This window comes from Pezoporus occidentalis, unplaced genomic scaffold, assembly GCF_034315485.1.
Source record: "Pezoporus occidentalis ecotype Australia unplaced genomic scaffold, CSIRO_AGI_Poc_V1 ctg126, whole genome shotgun sequence".
In the NCBI taxonomy this organism is placed as follows: Eukaryota; Metazoa; Chordata; class Aves; order Psittaciformes; family Psittacidae; genus Pezoporus; species Pezoporus occidentalis.
The window spans coordinates 768,579-785,709 of NW_026913060.1; the positions used below are offsets into that span (position 1 = coordinate 768,579).

At 52.4% G+C, this 17,131-nt stretch overlaps 2 protein-coding genes and 1 long non-coding RNA gene across 3 annotated transcripts in view; 2 read left to right on the plus strand and 1 right to left on the minus strand.

Moving 5' to 3' along the window:
• The window catches only part of LOC134158124 (uncharacterized), a 4,343-nt gene extending 3,631 nt beyond the window's left edge, over positions 1-712 (plus strand). Inside the window, exon 2 of the long non-coding RNA XR_009962602.1 lies at positions 493-712. This is a non-coding gene — a long non-coding RNA (uncharacterized LOC134158124). The remainder of the gene's footprint in view (positions 1-492) is intronic.
• The window catches only part of IGFBP5 (insulin like growth factor binding protein 5), a 24,700-nt gene extending 14,350 nt beyond the window's left edge, over positions 1-10,350 (plus strand). Inside the window, exons 2-4 of the mRNA XM_062607777.1 lie at positions 5,053-5,279; positions 5,455-5,574; positions 5,954-10,350. Coding sequence (XP_062463761.1) covers positions 5,053-5,279; positions 5,455-5,574; positions 5,954-6,085 — 479 coding nt within the window. The 3' untranslated portion in view covers positions 6,086-10,350. The remainder of the gene's footprint in view (positions 1-5,052; positions 5,280-5,454; positions 5,575-5,953) is intronic.
• IGFBP2 (insulin like growth factor binding protein 2) overlaps positions 9,722-17,131 on the minus strand; it is a 67,402-nt gene continuing 59,992 nt past the window's right edge. The window contains exon 4 of the mRNA XM_062607776.1: positions 9,722-15,843. Within this exon, the coding sequence (XP_062463760.1) occupies positions 15,676-15,843 (168 nt within the window). The 3' untranslated portion in view covers positions 9,722-15,675. The remainder of the gene's footprint in view (positions 15,844-17,131) is intronic.

Genomic DNA, 17,131 nt, shown 5'->3' on the forward strand with positions numbered 1-17,131 from the left:
CACTTTGGGGTCCTGATCAATGGGAACTGCAGGAAAAAAATCCTTCCCCTCTCTCTCTCTGCCTCTCCCCTAAGTTTCTTCTTTTCTCCATCACCAGTACCGGCTGCCTAGGTGTGTTATCCCAAAATGTTTTCCCTCCCTCCAAAAAGAAAGCCAAAATGTCAGAGATCACACATCCAGATTTGGAAACCACCGTGCTGTAAGCAGCAATGGGATGGAAACTGGGATCATCCAAAGACAGCTGCCACCAGGGCTCAAATTTACAAAGAGCCCCCTGGAAAAGTGGGGTGGTGGCATCACTCGTGAAGTCCTGTAGCTGGGGATATGCCCTTCATGGGCATGCTGGGAGGTAGCACTTAATGCTGGGGATAAATCCTCCTCCATTGGACAGCGGAGACATTGTGCACTGTGCTGTTCAGTGGGAGACTGCTCTCTAACCAGCGATGTTTCAGCTCTGGATAGTGTAAGCCTTGATTTCCATCTTGCAGTGAGCACTTCTGAACAGAGATGGCTGAGTTTGGGGATGGAGGAAGGACAGGGAAACTTCTCAAGGTCTCCACCAGTGACGTTTGTCATTCCTATGCTAGAGGTTTAATTGAGATCCCCGTTAAGTCTTTCTCCAACAGCTTTCTGCTCAAGTGGTGTGTTACGTTAGTGCTTACATTGTAAATAGTAATAATCATGATAATAATCAAGAGGGCTGTTCAGCAAGGTTGTGCTATGGTCGTGCTTGTTTTTCTTAAGGTGTATGTGGCTTTTGGGGGGGGGGGGGGGTTGAGCAGGACAGCAAGTTCTCTAGCAGTGGGCTGTGGAAGTAACAAGCATGGATCATTACCAGCCGCAGTCAATAAGATACTTTTCCTACCTTTCTGCCAGAAACCAATGAAAACATGTTACAGAAATTCCAGCCATTTGGATAAAGCTTCCTGCTCTGCTCTGTAAAGTCAGCAGGCAGGGAGGCAGTGTTCCCACATGCCCCACACCCACGTGTGAACACACACCTCTGCCCTGTGGGGAACTCACACATCTCCAACACATCTGAAGCGTGGAAGCACCCGGGCTGGGTTTTGGCCCAGATGCAGGAAAGTGCCCGGGCTGCTCTGGGTGGTATCTGTTGAGGACAGCAGCCAGACAGAAGCAGTTTGCAGCTTTCCAGAACTGTGCCTGGTATTTTGCTACGCTGCATCCTTTCTGTGGGGGCAGAGTGAATGGGTTGGAAATGGCTCCTGCTAGAGAGCAACCTTTGGCCAGTCCGAAGTGGGGAGAGGGACGGTGCCCTCAGCCTGGGACAGAGGACAGTCCACGCTCTGCTATGAGTATTTTCTGTCTCTCAGGGCTCGTGGGAGCCTGCATGGATTTGGACATCCACACCACAGTCCTTCTGGCCTAGCCTGTGCCAGGACCATATGCAGATGCTCACCCCTTTTTCCCTGGGTCCTCCATGGGCACCGCAGCATCAGATCAGACAAAAGGCCACAGGCTGGCTTTGAGTTGAGTTGAGTTTAGTCTCCTGCTTTGGCTGTACAGTCAACATCCTCTTCAAATGGCTACAGCCCAAGTCTCATCTCCAGAGTAACCAAGCATCCTTGTCTTGGCCAGCAATGTCATTCTTCTGTGTGGCCAGTGAGCCTGGGACTTCGCCTGAGAAGGAATGGAGGTGTGAAAGCCACCTCCTGCTTCCCAGTGTCCCCATGCTGGGAACACAGTGCGCAGGGCCTTCCTGCCAGTGCCTTGTGCCCATAGCTGAAATAGAGACATGCAGCATGCTCTGCTTCTGCAAAGAACCGCCTGCCTAAAACCCAGTTGCTGGTTTGGCAAGGTGGGTGGGAGCAGGCAGAAAAGGTCTGTGCAGAGGGCCAGATGCCAACAGCAGGGGAGGAGGAATCCCAGCCTCCTTCCTCAGTCGCAGACAGGCACAATTAGGGCTCTTTTGGGGAAACTGGGAGTTGCTGCTGCTGGCATCTCCTCGGGAGCAGAGGTGCAGTGGTGCCAATGCTGCCTGCCACGAGCCAGCCAGCGCAGCAGATGGAGGTTAATGAGCAAGCTGGAGGGTGAGGATGAGTGTAGGGGCTCTGGAGATGCTGACAAGCATGTCTGGTCCTGGCTGCTGGCTGATGCAGATGATCCAGCCAGGAGGCAAAGGGGCGGACTGCACCCTGCAGTGCCCCCCTTTGCCTCCTGTCCGCCCTGGCTCTGCCTTTCCCTCTCGTGTTGGCATCCACAAGGTCCCTCACCAGCTGCCCGGAGCTTGTCAGAAGCTTCTGTGTCAAGAGACCTCTGCCCTTCAATTTGTCAAAATTGGCTTGTTAGTATCAAATTAGGGAATACATAGGTGTGTGAGCAGGGAGTGCTTCAGCCTTGTTGCTGAAGGAAATTAGGCTACAAAAATCATCAGAGGGTGGATGAAAAGGATCCCTCCAAGGCATCCATGGGGTTCTCACTGGGAATTAAACACCTGAACTAGACACCACTGCTGAGTAGCAGATGGAGGAGTCCTACCACATCCCTTGCTGTGTTCCTGCTTGACCTGGGTGCCGGGGAGGATGAAGAGGGTCTCTTCCAGGTGCCTTTTTGGTCCCACACTGAACTCGAGCTAGGAGCTAGGCAGCTTTCCATGTATGCTAGCCCTCAGCTCCCTCTGCAGAGCACTGGGCTCCTGTGGCTCCTTCCCATCTCCCCTTGCTGAAAGGGCTCCACATTAGCCCCCAGCTTGCTCTGCGGCAGCTTGCAGGAAGAGGGGAAATAAGGTGTTTGCAGAGGCTGAAGCTGCTTACCATGTGAGCAGGCTGAGCTGCTGCAAACACCCATTGCACCTCAAGACCTGGGGACTGGACACCCTGTGCTGTTTTTCTGACTGACCCTCACTGCCTTGTTTGTTATTTTAGGTTTGCCTAGGTAGCTGTGCCTTTCGTGTTTGTTATTGCAGAGGTAATGAGCTGTGTCCCTCTTATGTGATTGCAGGGTTGCCTGCCCCGGTGTGAATCCTGCCCTTAATTATAGTCAGGAGATGCCCTGGCTCTGCCTTCTGTGGCTCTGGCAATGTGTGCCAGAGGGGATTCCCGGGACAGATCACAGCATGCTTCGTTGCCGTGGAAGGGCTTAGTCACTGCGGCTGTCTCCGGTCTCTTTTCAGACCTTGGATGCCGTAACTTCTTTTAAGCAAAGCATTCACTTCTGCTGCACCTTGTACAGTGACATTTCCTGGAAAACAAGATCATTCCCAGTTACAACAATCCGTTCCCTATCCCTTGTCTGTCATCCCCTTATAATAGAGGAGCCCTGAGCTGTAGGGCCTTTGAGTCCTGCAGCAAGAGAGAAACCCCAGGCATATGCACATCGTGGGGCAAAATGGCAAGAGGACCCTGTCCTGGAGAGATGTGTGAGTCCTGGGGATGGTGCATGGGGCCATTTAAGTGGTGTGGGCAGTTAGGAGGGTGCCGAGTCTGAGATGCTGATCCAGCCCTGTTCTTGTGGAAAGAGAAGACAAAAGTGATGCTTTAACAAATAAGCGGCCGTTGAAAACTTTCGGGTTCTGCTGGGAGAAGGCAGGTTCACCTTGGCAAGGACGAAGAAGAGACGGGAAGCCGTGGCAGGCTTGGGGACCCAGTGACCAGCCTGTCCCCTGGGCCCCCTCCAAGACCCCGTTGCGATGTGTGTAACGGGCCAGTGCTGCCATCTGCCGCTGAGCAGCGCGCCTGTCTGTCCCCCATCACCGGGCATCCCCAGCGCAGCCCGGGGAGGCAGAGGCATCTGCCTTCCCTTTGGGCGGCATCTGGGCTCCGGGGAGCAGCTGGTCTGCAGGGAGACTCCTGATTGCCTTGTTGGGGTGGGAGGTTATCTGTCTTTATTCTCATCCTGAGCCTTTTTCTTTTGTCCCAACAGTGATGTTGGTAGGAGGGGCAAAATTGGTTCCCTGCTGACTTCACCGCAAGGTTGCAGGAGGGAATGAGCCAGGTTCACTGGCATTGGGTCGTGGTAGACACCTTGCAGGGAGGGATTTCAGTGACTCTGTGCTTTTCCTTCTGCTGCTGTGGGTTTCCCTGTGCTCACCTGCCAGACCTAGCACAAGCCTAGTGTTAGTGCAGGGTTCCTGGGAACCAGGGGCTGGGAGAGCAGGAGCCTCAAGAGCCTTAAACTCTATTCCAATTTAGTCCAGAAATAACCCTTTTTCACTCTGGTGGCTATACTAAATGTCACAAGTCATCTAAGTTTAGACTGTCACCAGCTTGCTTCTATATATAACCACACAGTGCCCCTGCCTGCATCACGTCGACACAGGTCACACTGGGGTGATCCGAGGGATCTATAGGAAGGCAACTGCCATGCACAGAGCCTAAACGTGCTGTCAGTACCATTGGTGGCAGCTGCAGTCAGGCAGCTTTGCTGTCACCCCAGGCTTTGCTGGCTGCTTAGTGCATGCCAGCAGACAGGGGCTGGTTCAGTCCTGTCAGCATGGGGCTGCAAGTGGAATTCCCAGGAGATCCCAGCACTTGTCAGCCAAACTTCGGCATCGCTGCTGAAGGTCTGCCCAGCTGAACAGTATCTTTGCTGTGTGATTGACCTTGACTTTGGAGTTGTTGCATCTTCGAGCATCCCTGGCTTTTGCTCTTCCATCTCAAGGCAGGGTGGAGTGTGAATTTGTCACTTAATCCTCTCACCATGGCTAGAGGGGGGCTTCTCTGCCACATTTTGTGTCTCATCTGGTCCTTACTGGGTGTGAGAGAAACCTTCCACCAGTCTTTTTATGCTGACACACTGCAGACGATGGTGGTCTTATATATAGGAGCCTATCCTAGACTCCCAACTCTTCTATGCCCTCAGATACCTTCCTATCATGAGCTTGGGGATCACACAAAAGCCATGCCAAGTCCCACACAGTGGGATAAAGCCAGGGCTGTAGGCAGCAGTTGGGAAAGGGATTTATTTGGTCTCTTGTTCCTATCCTGCCTGGTGCAAAGATGTCCTCTGGGGTTCGGCAGGAGGCTCTCTATGCCAAGGCAAGCCCCAGTCAGATGACGGAGACCTGACAGTTTGGTACCCCTTCTCTTCCAGAACGGGAGTCCCGAGAGCATGAGGAGCCGACCACGTCAGAGATGACGGAGGAGACTTACCCACCCAAGGCCTACCGGCCCAAGCATGGGCGCCTCTCCGAGCTCAAGGCTGAGGCCCTAAAGAAGGACCGCCGTAAGAAGCTGACCCTGGCTAAGTTTGTAGGCATGGCAGAGAACACGGCGCATCCTCGCGTCGTCATCCCTGAGCTCCGGCAGGAGTTTGAGCTGGTGGGTGCCTTCACCTTCCCCCCCATGGGGCTCCTGTGGGCAGGGGGCTGTGGGAAGGCTTTGTCCCCTGGGGAGCAGGTGCCAGTGTGGGGACAGGGGACCTGGGGGCATTTGCAGCTGGAGGCTTGTTGTGAGGTTCTCCCCTTCTCACACTCCATCTTCTCCCTGCTGGCAGGGTCCTTGCCGCAGGCACATGGAGGCATCCCTGCAGGAGCTGAAGAGCAGCCAGCGGATGGTCCCCCGTGCCGTCCACCTCCCTAACTGTGACCGAAAGGGCTTCTATAAGAGGAAGCAGGTAAGAGCCCCATGGAGAGACGCTCCCCACTCAGGGAGGCTTTTTTCTGCTGCTGCCCTGAGTGGAAAGTATGGAGGTTTTCCTCTGCTGGGCTGGTGGGGAGACATGTTTAGTGGTGGGTGTCCTTGCTGATGGCTTCATGTGCCATTTGGCCTGAAGTGAGCATCCTGAAGGAACTTCTTAGGGAGGAGGAAAAGTCAGAATTAGCAACGGGGATGGAGATGTGCTGAAAGCAGAGAGCAGGAGCTAGGTCCTACCCAGGGGATTGCATTGCTGAGGTGAAAGGGGCAAACTGCAGGGGTGATCCTGGTCTTGAGTGCAAGGGAGCCACAGTGTCTGGTGGCCAGCTCCTAATCTCTGCCTTTGGTTGTCTCTGCAGTGCAAGCCCTCCCGTGGCCGGAAGCGTGGGTTGTGTTGGTGTGTGGACAAATACGGCATGAAGCTGCCAGGGACTGACTACCTGAGCGGAGACCTGCAGTGCCACGCGTTCGACAGCAGCAACGTGGAGTGAAGTCGCATCCCCTCCCTCCACCCCATCACTACCTACCCAGGCTCCCTTCCACCCTCCCCTCCGCACCTCCCCGCGCCCCGGGACTCCGATTCCTTTCATCTCATGTAAGAAGAAAAAAAGACAGGAAAAGAAAAAAGAGAAAGGAAGGAAAAGGAAAAAAAAAAAAAAGAGGAAGAGAAGGAAAGAAGTAAACAAAGGAAAAGCAAAAAGAAAAGAAAAAAGGAAGAAAGAAAAGAAAGGAAAAAAGAGAAAAGAAAGGAAGAGAAAAGGCAAAGAAAGGAGAAAAGAGAAAAAAGAAAAGAAAAAATAAGAGAAGAGAAAAGAAAGGAAGAGAAAACTAGAAAAGAAAAGAGAAAAGGAGAAAAACAAACCCTGACAAAACTGAGGACTCGGAATCTGCAGCAGCCTCTTGACGACAAGGACTCAGCAAGGAAAGGACAGAGCCAGAGACAAACCAGTTGCGGCCACTCCACTCCATCCTGCACTGACCCGTGCCTCTCCCAGTGCTGCTTGCACCTCCCTGCTGCTTGAGCAGAGGCTTCCACTTGTACGAAGCTCTCTGAGTTGGTGATTTTCCAGTATGGCTTTCAAGCAGGTTGATTTTATGGGGGGGGGGGGGGGGGAGGAGGAGGAGATATTTTTTGTCTAAAGGGTCTCAAGAGAAAACCTGGTGGCCGCCAGCATCCTCTCTCCTTGCTGCAGTCCTCCAGAGTCTCCTCCCCACATCACTGGGATTCACTTGACTCTGTTTGGTTTCCATCTCAAATGACTGCCCCAGATCAAGGCAGATTTCAATGCATCGGGAGGAGGCATGGGACTGCTGGGGTTTTGTCTGGAGATGAGTCGGGGAGGGAAACACAGCTCCTGCAATGGCACGAATACCCCTGCAAGAATATTGGTGAGCTTTGAAATCATCCGAAAAGGAAAGATACCCTTCTCCATCCAGTTCCTCTCGGATGGGAGGTCAGAAATCTTTTTGGATAAGCAGTACTCTGACTATTGTCCATCCAGGTGTGGAAGCACTTGTTTCCTGCGTGCATGTGTGCAAGCATGTGTGCGCACAGACATGGCTTTTCCTCCTTGCAAAACTTTGCCTTGAAACCTGCAAGTTGGAGGGCTTCACTCTTAAGCAGGCGGAAAGATGCTGCCCCTCCCAAAGAATAATAACCTGCTGGACTAAGCATGGGAGCAGAGTTACAGAGGAGCATCAGTGCCTGTGGGATCAGGGTCACACCAATGCCAAGGGCTGCATCCAAGCTGACCCCGCAGATACTCCATCACTGTCCAGGCTGAAGCATCTGTACATGAGGACAGGGGAATTGGGGCCAAAACTCTTCACTACCCTTCGCTGGCATGAGGAAGACCAAGTATGGAGATTTCTTTTTTATTTTTTTTTTTCCACAGCCAAAAAAGTGGTTTGCTCCAGGGAAGGGGAAAACCAAACCTACATTTTCTTTTGCATTGGATTTTTGTTAAGGCTGGTTTATAGCCTTCCCCATGGGTAGGAAAATGCTGGTCTCCATCCTTTCACTCATGTTGCCACAGCTGACTCCCACCACCCTGCAGTAAGATACTGCAACAGGCCCTTGCCTTAAACATGGGGACCCCAGTCCTTGTTGAGTGACAGCAGCCACCGCACTATGGAGACCCACTGCCTCAGGCATGCTGGCGCAGGCCTCAGCTGCCTTCCTGACTTTGTTTTTCATTTTTACGTTCAATTTCAGGACTCTTGCCTTTTGCTTCCCCATGACAAAGGTCTCTGCGATGTTGCTGCTGGGAAGCTGTTGCAGCAAAGGAAGGAAAGGAAAGCAAACCATGGCGTCTGGCTGCTGCAGTCCCAGTGGGCAAATACACACCCACTGTGGACCACATCCCAATGCCATGGCTGGAGCTGGCAGCTGGCACTGGCTAAAGGACACAGCTGATCTCAGGGGGAAGGTTTCTGCACCCCAAAGCCCCTTTGAGCATCCCAGGCTTGGGCATAGAGGACAAGGAGTCCACAGCACCACTGCGTCCCTGCCAGCAGGGATGGGACAAGGGGGATTTAGTGACAAGGGGGTCTGGTGGAGGCTCCTCTCCGTCACCAGTGAGGTGCCCTCATAACCTCCCATGGCATGGCATCATTCTCTGGAGCACCTTGCAGGCACCCCACCAAGACACTTGCCCCAGTCAAGGGAAGGACTGGATGTCCCACAGTTACTTCATTTGGAGTTGCAGCGGGGGCAAGTTTGCCAGTGGACTTCAGTGGAGACCCAGTGAGGCATGTTTGGAGCTGGGGGTGAGGCATCTTCCCTTGCTGAAAAGAAGGGAGGGTTCCACCCAATGAAGATCTGCTGCCCTCAAAAGAAACTGCCAGAGCAGGATGATCCTGTGTTGCTGGAGGGGGAGAATGGCAGGTGCTGGGGCCAAGGGAGGAACCCCTCTGGGCTCTGCAGGGCTGATGAAGCAGGGTTGGTTTGACCAGGGTGGTGGGTTAATGGTGCAGTGAAGATGGGGTGAAGAATTTAGTGATGACAGCAGATGATGAGGAGCTCATGCTAACCCCAAGGGCCACAGGTTGCCATCGTCGATGCTGTTCCCATCTCTTCTCACTGATTCCTCTGCAAAACCTCCTGTTATAGGCCAGTACCACCTTCCCCAGGACCCTTCCCTCCTTCTCTCTCTCTCTTGCTTTTTTGTTTGTTTGTTTCATTGTTTAATTTCCCAAAACTTGAAAGCCTTTGGCTGCAGAGAAAGGAGATGTGCTGCCGGGGCGGGATGGGAGCTTCTGGAAGGTGGGGCTCAGCTCACGTGGCCTGGTGTGGTCTCAGGATGTGGCCACCACAGCGACACTGGGAGGGGCATTCAGGGTGCCTCCCTGACCCCTCCCTACAAAGCAAGTCTCAGCCATGGCCTGGCAGATCAAAATCCATCCCAGCCTCCCTCCCCGCTGCACATCCATTGCTGGGACAGCACTGCCTGTCCTGTCCCCACCAACCTGGGGGAGGAGGATGCAGGAGGGGGCTGCCCAAACCACCTTTGGCCCCCCAAATGACCTTGGCTCCTGGGACAGGGCACCAGGTGAGCCCCCAGCTGCCCAGTCTGTAGGTGAACCCTGGCCGGATGAGGCTGTTTGCAGGCTGCACTAATATTTAGGACCAGGGTTGGAGCCTGGGTCAGGGTGGAGGCAAGAACAACTTCAGGAGGGATGGCAGTGACAACGTGCTGCCGTTCTCAGCACCCAGCAGCCCCCCCTTTGCATTTAGGGTGAGAAAAGCAAAAGGGGGAGATTTGGGAGCTGGGGAGGATGGGTAGGAGGGGGTGAGGCACGTGAGGAGATGCTGGCGATTGGTGCATAAGGGAGAGGTGTGAGGCTCAGGGGGCTCCAGCCACAGTCTTTTCACTGAGCCTGCACTGGTACTCGGTATGCGAGCTGAGGAAAGAACAAGGATGGCACAGGGGTCAGGAAAGCCCTTCTCCCACATCTCCCTGGGGAGCGGCGCTCAGCAGCTGGGCTACCCCTTGTCTGTACTGCAGTGGACCTCAAAAACCACTAGTACAAGAGCATTTTGCACTATTTCTCTGCTCTCCCCCCTTCTCTTTTTCTCCACCTTCCCCATGAAAACTCTTTTGCTGTTGGGTGTTTTTTGGTGGTGGTTTGTTTTTTGTTTTTTTTTTGGTTGTTACTGATTTTAGTTTTTTTTCCCAAATGGAGCATTGTATATTTAATGATCGACAGTTCACTTTGCTTCCAGACCGCTGTCCTGGCCATGGCTAGGATCCCTGCCTACTGTGCCCCCCTCTCCAGCCCCGCCAGCCCCACACCACTGCCAATGGGGACAGGCATCACCACGCACGTTACCCACCGTTGTAACACAGTTGTTAAAACACACCAGATTCCGAGTTTCCTGCCTGGTTTTTATCTTTAGCAATACTCACTACACATTTTACGGTAGCTTTTTATAGCTTTACATACATACGGTAGCTCTGTTGTTTTGTTTCGTTTTGTTTTTGTTGTTTTGGGTGGTTTTTTTTTTCCAGTAAACAAGAAATACTCATAATCTTACTGGTGGGGAAAAAAAAAAAAAAAGCAGTTTGTGAAAAACTGACAATGGAAGAAGAGCTTAATGCTCTGTTTAGCATTTTGTACTTTAAAAAATCTCACATTTTATTAAAAAGTGAAGATTGCTGTATACTATTTATTCAACTTATAATTTATGTTACTCTTTGATCTTTGTCTTTTCTCATGACAAAGCATTTATTTAATAAAGTTATGCATTCAGTTAGCTTGTGCCTGACCCTCCTGGAGCATCTGTGTGCTGGAGCCTGCTAGCGAGGGGCTACGTCCCCAAGCATCCCCTGGCCCTGTGCCCCTGGGGACTCAGCCAGCTCCATGGGGGTGCCAGGGGAGGTACAGAGCCTGGGGGAATGGTTTAGGAGCGCTTTCAATACCGGAGCAGTGTGCATAGTCAGTGGTAAAACTGAAGTTTGAGTTTACAACACACTTAAGCAGAGCTGTCCAATTTTTTAGAAATAACCTTTGCATGGGTATGACAGCAGGGCACAGCACTGCACTCAGATGGCTTATGTGGGAGAGGGATGCTACTAAGCCCCTAGATGCTTGCCCAAACAGTCCTACAGTTTGGGACTGGATGTGACGTTTGAGCCTCAGACCTCTGGGCAGCTGAAGTATTTACCACAGTGTCCTGGAGCATTCCTGTGCCATCCATGGGGCAGCCCAGCCCAGCCAGGTCCTCAGAGACCTCGTGGTAGACCTTGGTGGCCCTTTGCTCTACCATGTGTCTTCCCCAGTGCTGGATCTGCCCCTCCCTGTGCCCATGTAGCCATCACCCTTCATCTTCCCATTCACCCCCTCATCTCCCTCCTCCTGTGCGCCCATCCCCTCCACCCACCCGGCTGCCAGCACCACCCCATGTGCCCGGGGCAGGGCAGGAGGCAAAATCTTCCCCGTTGGCCCTCACTGTGCCAACAAGTATCCCCCATCCTATTTGCACCACCCAGGGCTGGCACAGCCACCCACTCCCTCCTCTCCCCATAGCACAGCTGAGGCCAAACATGCTGCCCCAAGCGACAGAGGCGGGGGGGGTCCGAACCCCGGTGCACCCCCGTGCCGCGCCGCTAGGCTGGACCCGCTGCCTCAGGCACCCCACTGCGCGGGAGCCGCACGGCACGGCAGCGGCACCAGGCGGCGCTGGGCAGCGAGGCTCTGCTGTTGCTTTCAGCCACACAGGCACTGGAAATGGGCTTTCCACCCTAAAAGTTAACGCTTTTCTCCCCCGCCTTCAGCTAGCTGGCTAGTAAATTATACTCCTACCCTCAAACTACCGCTATCTATATGGATACAGATATGGCTATAGATAGCTATAGCTGTACATAGATAGTCATACAGTCTTACACTAATTCTTTATAGTAAATATTACTGTATTATACTACTGCATAATTTTTATGCTCTACTAAAACTGTAGTTTGCCAGTGTATGTAGTTTTGTGTGTGTACACCAGAGATGCTGGGGTTTCAGCTAGTACCCTATGTGCAGCTGGGTAAGCCTCAGTGCCCGACTACGTGTCTGATTACCCAGACCTCAGGAGGCACAAAGATGCCCCAGAGGAAACCCCAGAGCCAGGATCTTGGCAGTGACATACATCAAACCCATGCACACACACATGCAGCCTTTAAGGCCACATTGCAACCCTGGGGAAACCTAAACAGGAGCTCTTTGCATCTCTTGCCTTGTTGCTGCCTCTGCCCCTCTGCAAGGTGCCTGGCAAGCTGCAAGCTCCCTTTACTGGGCTGAGGGCTCCTGTTCTCCTCCAGCACTTGACCAAGAGTGTGCCCCCAGTACGTAGAACTTCTGCCCCCCCAAGCCCTCCCAAAGACAGCACCTGGCTTGGAGCACCCTTGTGCCCCACAGTGCTACTTGGCATCCCCTGAGCCACCTTCAGCTCCCCCCAGGGGCACAAAAGACAATATTAATTGCTAATTTTGCTCCTTTTCTCATGTTCTCCTGCTTACATCCCACCCCCCATCCTATGTCTGTCCTTGCAGCCCCATGCACTGGCTGCCTTCTGTCCCCATACGTGTTCCTGGGGCTCCCTGCCACTGCCCAGCCCCTCAGCACACATCAGTCCTGCCCAGCATTCTCGCATGGGATAGGAGGAAACAGATGGGGAAGCAGCCTAGTGGTTTTGCCTTCCTTTGGGGAGGCCAAAGGGAAACCACAGACACCTGGATGTTGGCTGTCAGAGCCACATGGGGCCTCTCCCTCAATGCTGCAACTTTAATTGAATGCAGCATGGGTTTTTTTCTATTATTATTATTGTTATTATCTGCCTCCCAGTGGTGCCCCAAGCACTGAGTTGTGCTGTGATGCTCCCTTTGGCAGCACTTCTCACCCGGGGAGAAGGTGCAGGCTCCTCAAGAGGCCTGTCCCCACAGCCCCGTGAGTGGAGCAGCCCAGGCCTTCCCACACCTTCCCAGCAGCCCATGCTGGGGAAAGGCTTCACACAGAAACACTAAAGCTGACTCTTCAGCCAGCTCAAATTTTGCCCTCCTTGCACAAGCAAAGGTCAGAGTCCTTGAAGGATTTCTCCATGCATCATCTAACTCAGCCAAGGAGCTATTTGCACAGGGGGCAGTGGAGACCAAAACTGTAGCAAGAGACCTAAAGGAACCTGGATGATTCATGGAGAACAGGCCCATCTGCCACCTAATAAACAGCATGAACAACTCAAGAAGACCCTGAGGTACCATGGCTGGGAAGATAGAAAAAGCAGAGCACCCTTACCCTTATAGCCTTTGCCCAGGAATTGGCAAAGGTCTCCACTGTCCCTGCGCTGGGTAGGAGGGACCCTTCCTCGCAAAGCTGCTGCACTGCTCAAGAAGCAGGAAGTTCCTGCTCTCACACAGCCTCTCTCCAGCTCAGGAAGCTCCACAGGCATCACATTGAATGAGGCATTCACACTGCCATCCTCTCCACCCAGCAAAGTGGGACACAGCCACCCTTTGCCACCAAATCTAGCTGCTGTCAGCGGGGAAGATGGTCTCCACACATATGCTGGCCAGATGTTGACTTAAGGGCACAGTTGCATTTTGCAGGCTCAGAAGATACCACATGTGGAGCAGGAACATAACAGGCCAGCCAACAAGTCACACCAGTTCCTCCCTGCTCGTACAACTGGGACCAGTGATGATGAAAGGCCCAACTCCCACTGCTGCTTGTCAGGCCCAGTGTTTACAAAACCCCCTGGACAAAAGCTGAACAGGCCCAAATTTGTGTGTGATGCATTAGGCAAGGAAACATTTCCTATGAGCAGAGGGGAGTGGGGAGGGGGAAGATGACAGTTTTCTGGCATCCCATTTAGTTTATTCCAACTTTATGCAGCTCAGCTTTTCCAAAAGAGAAAAAAAAAAAAAAACAAACAAAACCAAAAAACAACACAAAAGAAAACTTCCTGGTTCCTAAACAAAACAAAAAGTACAAATTGTAGATGAGAGCCAGCGTGTGCAAGGTTTACATGAACAAGCAGAACACCCTCGGCTGTTAACAGAAAACAGCATCATTTTTACAGTTACTTGGCTTTGCATGGCGATGTGGTTTGTTTTCCCTCTTGCTCCCTCTCATACACATTCTCATGTGCACCCCCACATCCCTGACTTTCCAAAGGGGTCCCCTTCCCCATCTCTTCCACTACCACATCCAAAGCCCTGGAAAGTTGCAAGGGGCTTAATTTGCAGACACTGCCGCACCCTTTGCACTTAGGATCTGAAATATGGGGCCAAAAGGGGGAAAAGCAACAAATCCCCTTCTCCCAGAGCCTGTGGACTTTTTGCTTTTCTTTCTCCAGACCAAAGTCCCCAGATGAGGGAGTATCAGCAGTGGGAACCCTGATGTGGTGTTTCTTTAGCACAGTTTGGTGTTCCCAAGGCATGCTGGCAGTCACCAGGGGATGGTCCCATCCCTGAAGGTCATGGTCAGGTAGATTTGCTGCCTGGCACCCACCATGCAGGCACAGGGTGTTCCCCACCAGCACCCACGCTCACCAAGGAATCCCCTTCCTCCACCCTAACTGAACCTAACCCTATGATGGACCTGGGACATGGAGTCTATTTGCTACTCAGAAGCATTTGCCAAAAATTGGGAGATGCTTTATCCTCCACCTTGCCCCCAGCTTTGATTTCATTAGGGGAAGCCTGAGACTTCTACTGTAAGGAGACGATTTTTGTAACTGCTCTGCAAACAGTATCCATATTAAAAAGGAAGGAGTGGAAAAACAAAAGGTAGAAAACAAATCTCCTTGCTTAGGCGACAGGGAAGTTATTTATTCTCAGTGTCTGTGTGCTCTGTACAGGAAGAAATCAACAGGTGAAGTAACAGCAGAGGCATCTCTTCTCAGAACGACATGTCCAGCACAAAACCTCTCTGAGCGCTTGGATCACTTGGATTTAATCTACTCAAACGTGTATGTGGGCAGAGGGGGTGCATGTGTGTCAGGACCTTTACAAAGCACGATACATACTGTAATTTACTTACAAAAAAAAAAGATAAAGTGTGTGCTGAATAGCAGATGCTCACTCCAGTCCCAAGCAAAAATGGAGGGACAAGGGCAGCTGCTTGGGAGTGCAGGTTTTAGATGGGTTTTTCCTATCTAGAAAGAAAGAAAGAATGAATAAGAGAGAAAGAGACAGACAGAGACACTCCCTGGTTTGTTATCCTAAATCTACACAGGCATCCTTCCAGCCAGCCCCAGCAAGTTCACTTTAGCTCCCTCAGCATAAGCTGATTCTAAGAAATACTCGGCAATAGCCCTTCAGATCCCCTGGAAAACCAAGTGTTTAGCTTCACCATCACCCAAAGGCCCTGTCATCCCAAACCTGGGGCTGACTGTGCCCCAGCACCAGGAAGGAAAGCACCCAGGGATGCCTTAGGAGGCAGAGGGAGCTGTCTCATATTTAGCCCTTTCCCTCACTGATGCCTTCTTGAGGGATGCATCCTGACTGTGCCAGCATGTTCCAGCTGGGAAGACAGGGGCTTTCCTTCTTCCCTCCCTCCCACACTGCATCCCATGCCATGACCAATGGCCAGGCTGAGGCACAGGGGACCAGTAGGATGCAAGAGGCAGGCCACACAGTATTTACAGTCTTTGGTCTTGGGGAAGGGAGGGAAAGAAGGGGAAAGGTGGGCTTTTAACTTTTTTTGTTTTGCTTTGTCCCACTCCCACCTACGGCAAAGGGTTTTGTCCCCTGGGAAGTGTCAGGGAGCACACAGCATTCTGTGCTGAAGGGTGCAGGAAGATGCCGCAAAGCAGCAGGGATGGCAGGGCCGCAGGGCGAGGAGCAAAAAAGACCGATTCTCTGGCTTACATCGGGTGAAAGACTATAGGAAAGCAGTCCCTTCTCCTTGCAACCCCCCCACCGCCCTTCCCCTCCCGTTCTCTCTCCCCTCCCCAGGAGCCGGGCAGCAGGGGAAGGAGAGCAGCACGCAGGACCCAACCCCAGTCTCTTCCAGAGCCTAAAGAGACATGCTGAAACCCATGTAAAATCCAGCACTGGGGCCACAGCGAGCCGCCTCCAGCAAGCAGGATCACTTCTGTCTACTGGCTTCGCAGGGCATGTGCTCCCCGGTCCTCCTGCTCATGAGCTGTGTAGAAGAGGTGGCACTCAGGGTCCCCACGGATGGTGGGTGCGCCCTGGATCACCTTCCCATGGATGGGGTCCACGCACCAGCACTCGCCACGCTGCCCATTCACCGACATCTTGCACTGCATGGAGAAGGACAGGGCAGGCGTCAGAGGAGGAAATTGGAGGATAAAACAATGACACACACACCACCACCACCCCCCCCCCAGCCCAAAGCCTTAGCACAGGCAGAGCTGGGGTTTCTCCAGCCATTTGGCACTACTTTGGATTTAGGCAAGAGTCATGGATGCTGCACTCGAGACACCCCAAGGTCTGTGCTGCACCAGCAGTCCAGGCTGAGGGCTGGACCTCTGCCCCCAGGGTGCCAGGGACCAAGAAGTCAATTTTCATGAACCGCAAGGACAACTATCCTCAAGATGCACCACGCTCTGTCAACTGAAGATAAAATCATCCATAGAGTCAAACATTCCTGAGGGAAGAGGGATGAGACAGACTGGCACATGAGCTGTGTAAGCTGCTTCTTACCTGCAAATTGGGCTAAACAAACGAACATGAGAGCAAGGCCCCCAAAACCAGATGCAAATAAGTTTCCAAACAGGGTTTCATGCTGTCACAGACCAGAGGTGGGGACCGTGGTGCACCTGGACCTTGATTCTGCCCTACACACAGCCTGGTTAGAGAGAAGTTTCTTGCCCTAATGGCAACCTAATATCCACCTCTTGCCCTGTAAGGGCTGCAGGCACTTTGAACCTGATGCTCATCTCTGCATCCCCAGCAGATACATTTCTGAATAGGGTGTAGTGGAAGACACAGAGGTTACTCCAGCAGACTGGCCTCCATGTGCACTCTGTGAAGCTGAATTCAAGCCCTTTTCTGCAGCTGGACTGAAGTCAAAAATGCAATTTTGTTCATGGGAATAAAAATCACAAAAAGAAAGGAGGAAAAAGCCTCCCCAGCAGGAAAGTGCATCCAGGCACCCTCCACCCAAGTACTGGCCCACAGGAGGTGGGAGCAACTGGGAATGCTTTTGTTGGCATCCACTTTCCAGCAAATGAAAAGGAGCTGATGCTGAGCACTGGAAACACAGATGGAGGGAAATGGGTATCATTTTATATTTGCCCTGTTTGCCCTTAACGAGGGGGGAAGAAGAGAAAGCAAATTTTGTCCCCTCTCTTTCTCTGCAGCAGTGACCAGTGTGTCAGCACAGGCTGACTTGCTTCCCAGGCACAAGGAGCAGCAAAGACTTTTCTTTTGTAGCACTCAGTGCTTTGCTGTATTGCCCAGGCTCATTCCCCAGACATGGCTCATCTCCTTAACAAGGAATTTGCCAGCTTTTCTCCATCTACTCCGTTCAAGTGTGCTCATGCTGGGGTATCCAGCCAGCCCATGGGGCTCTTCAGGGGGAGGTAG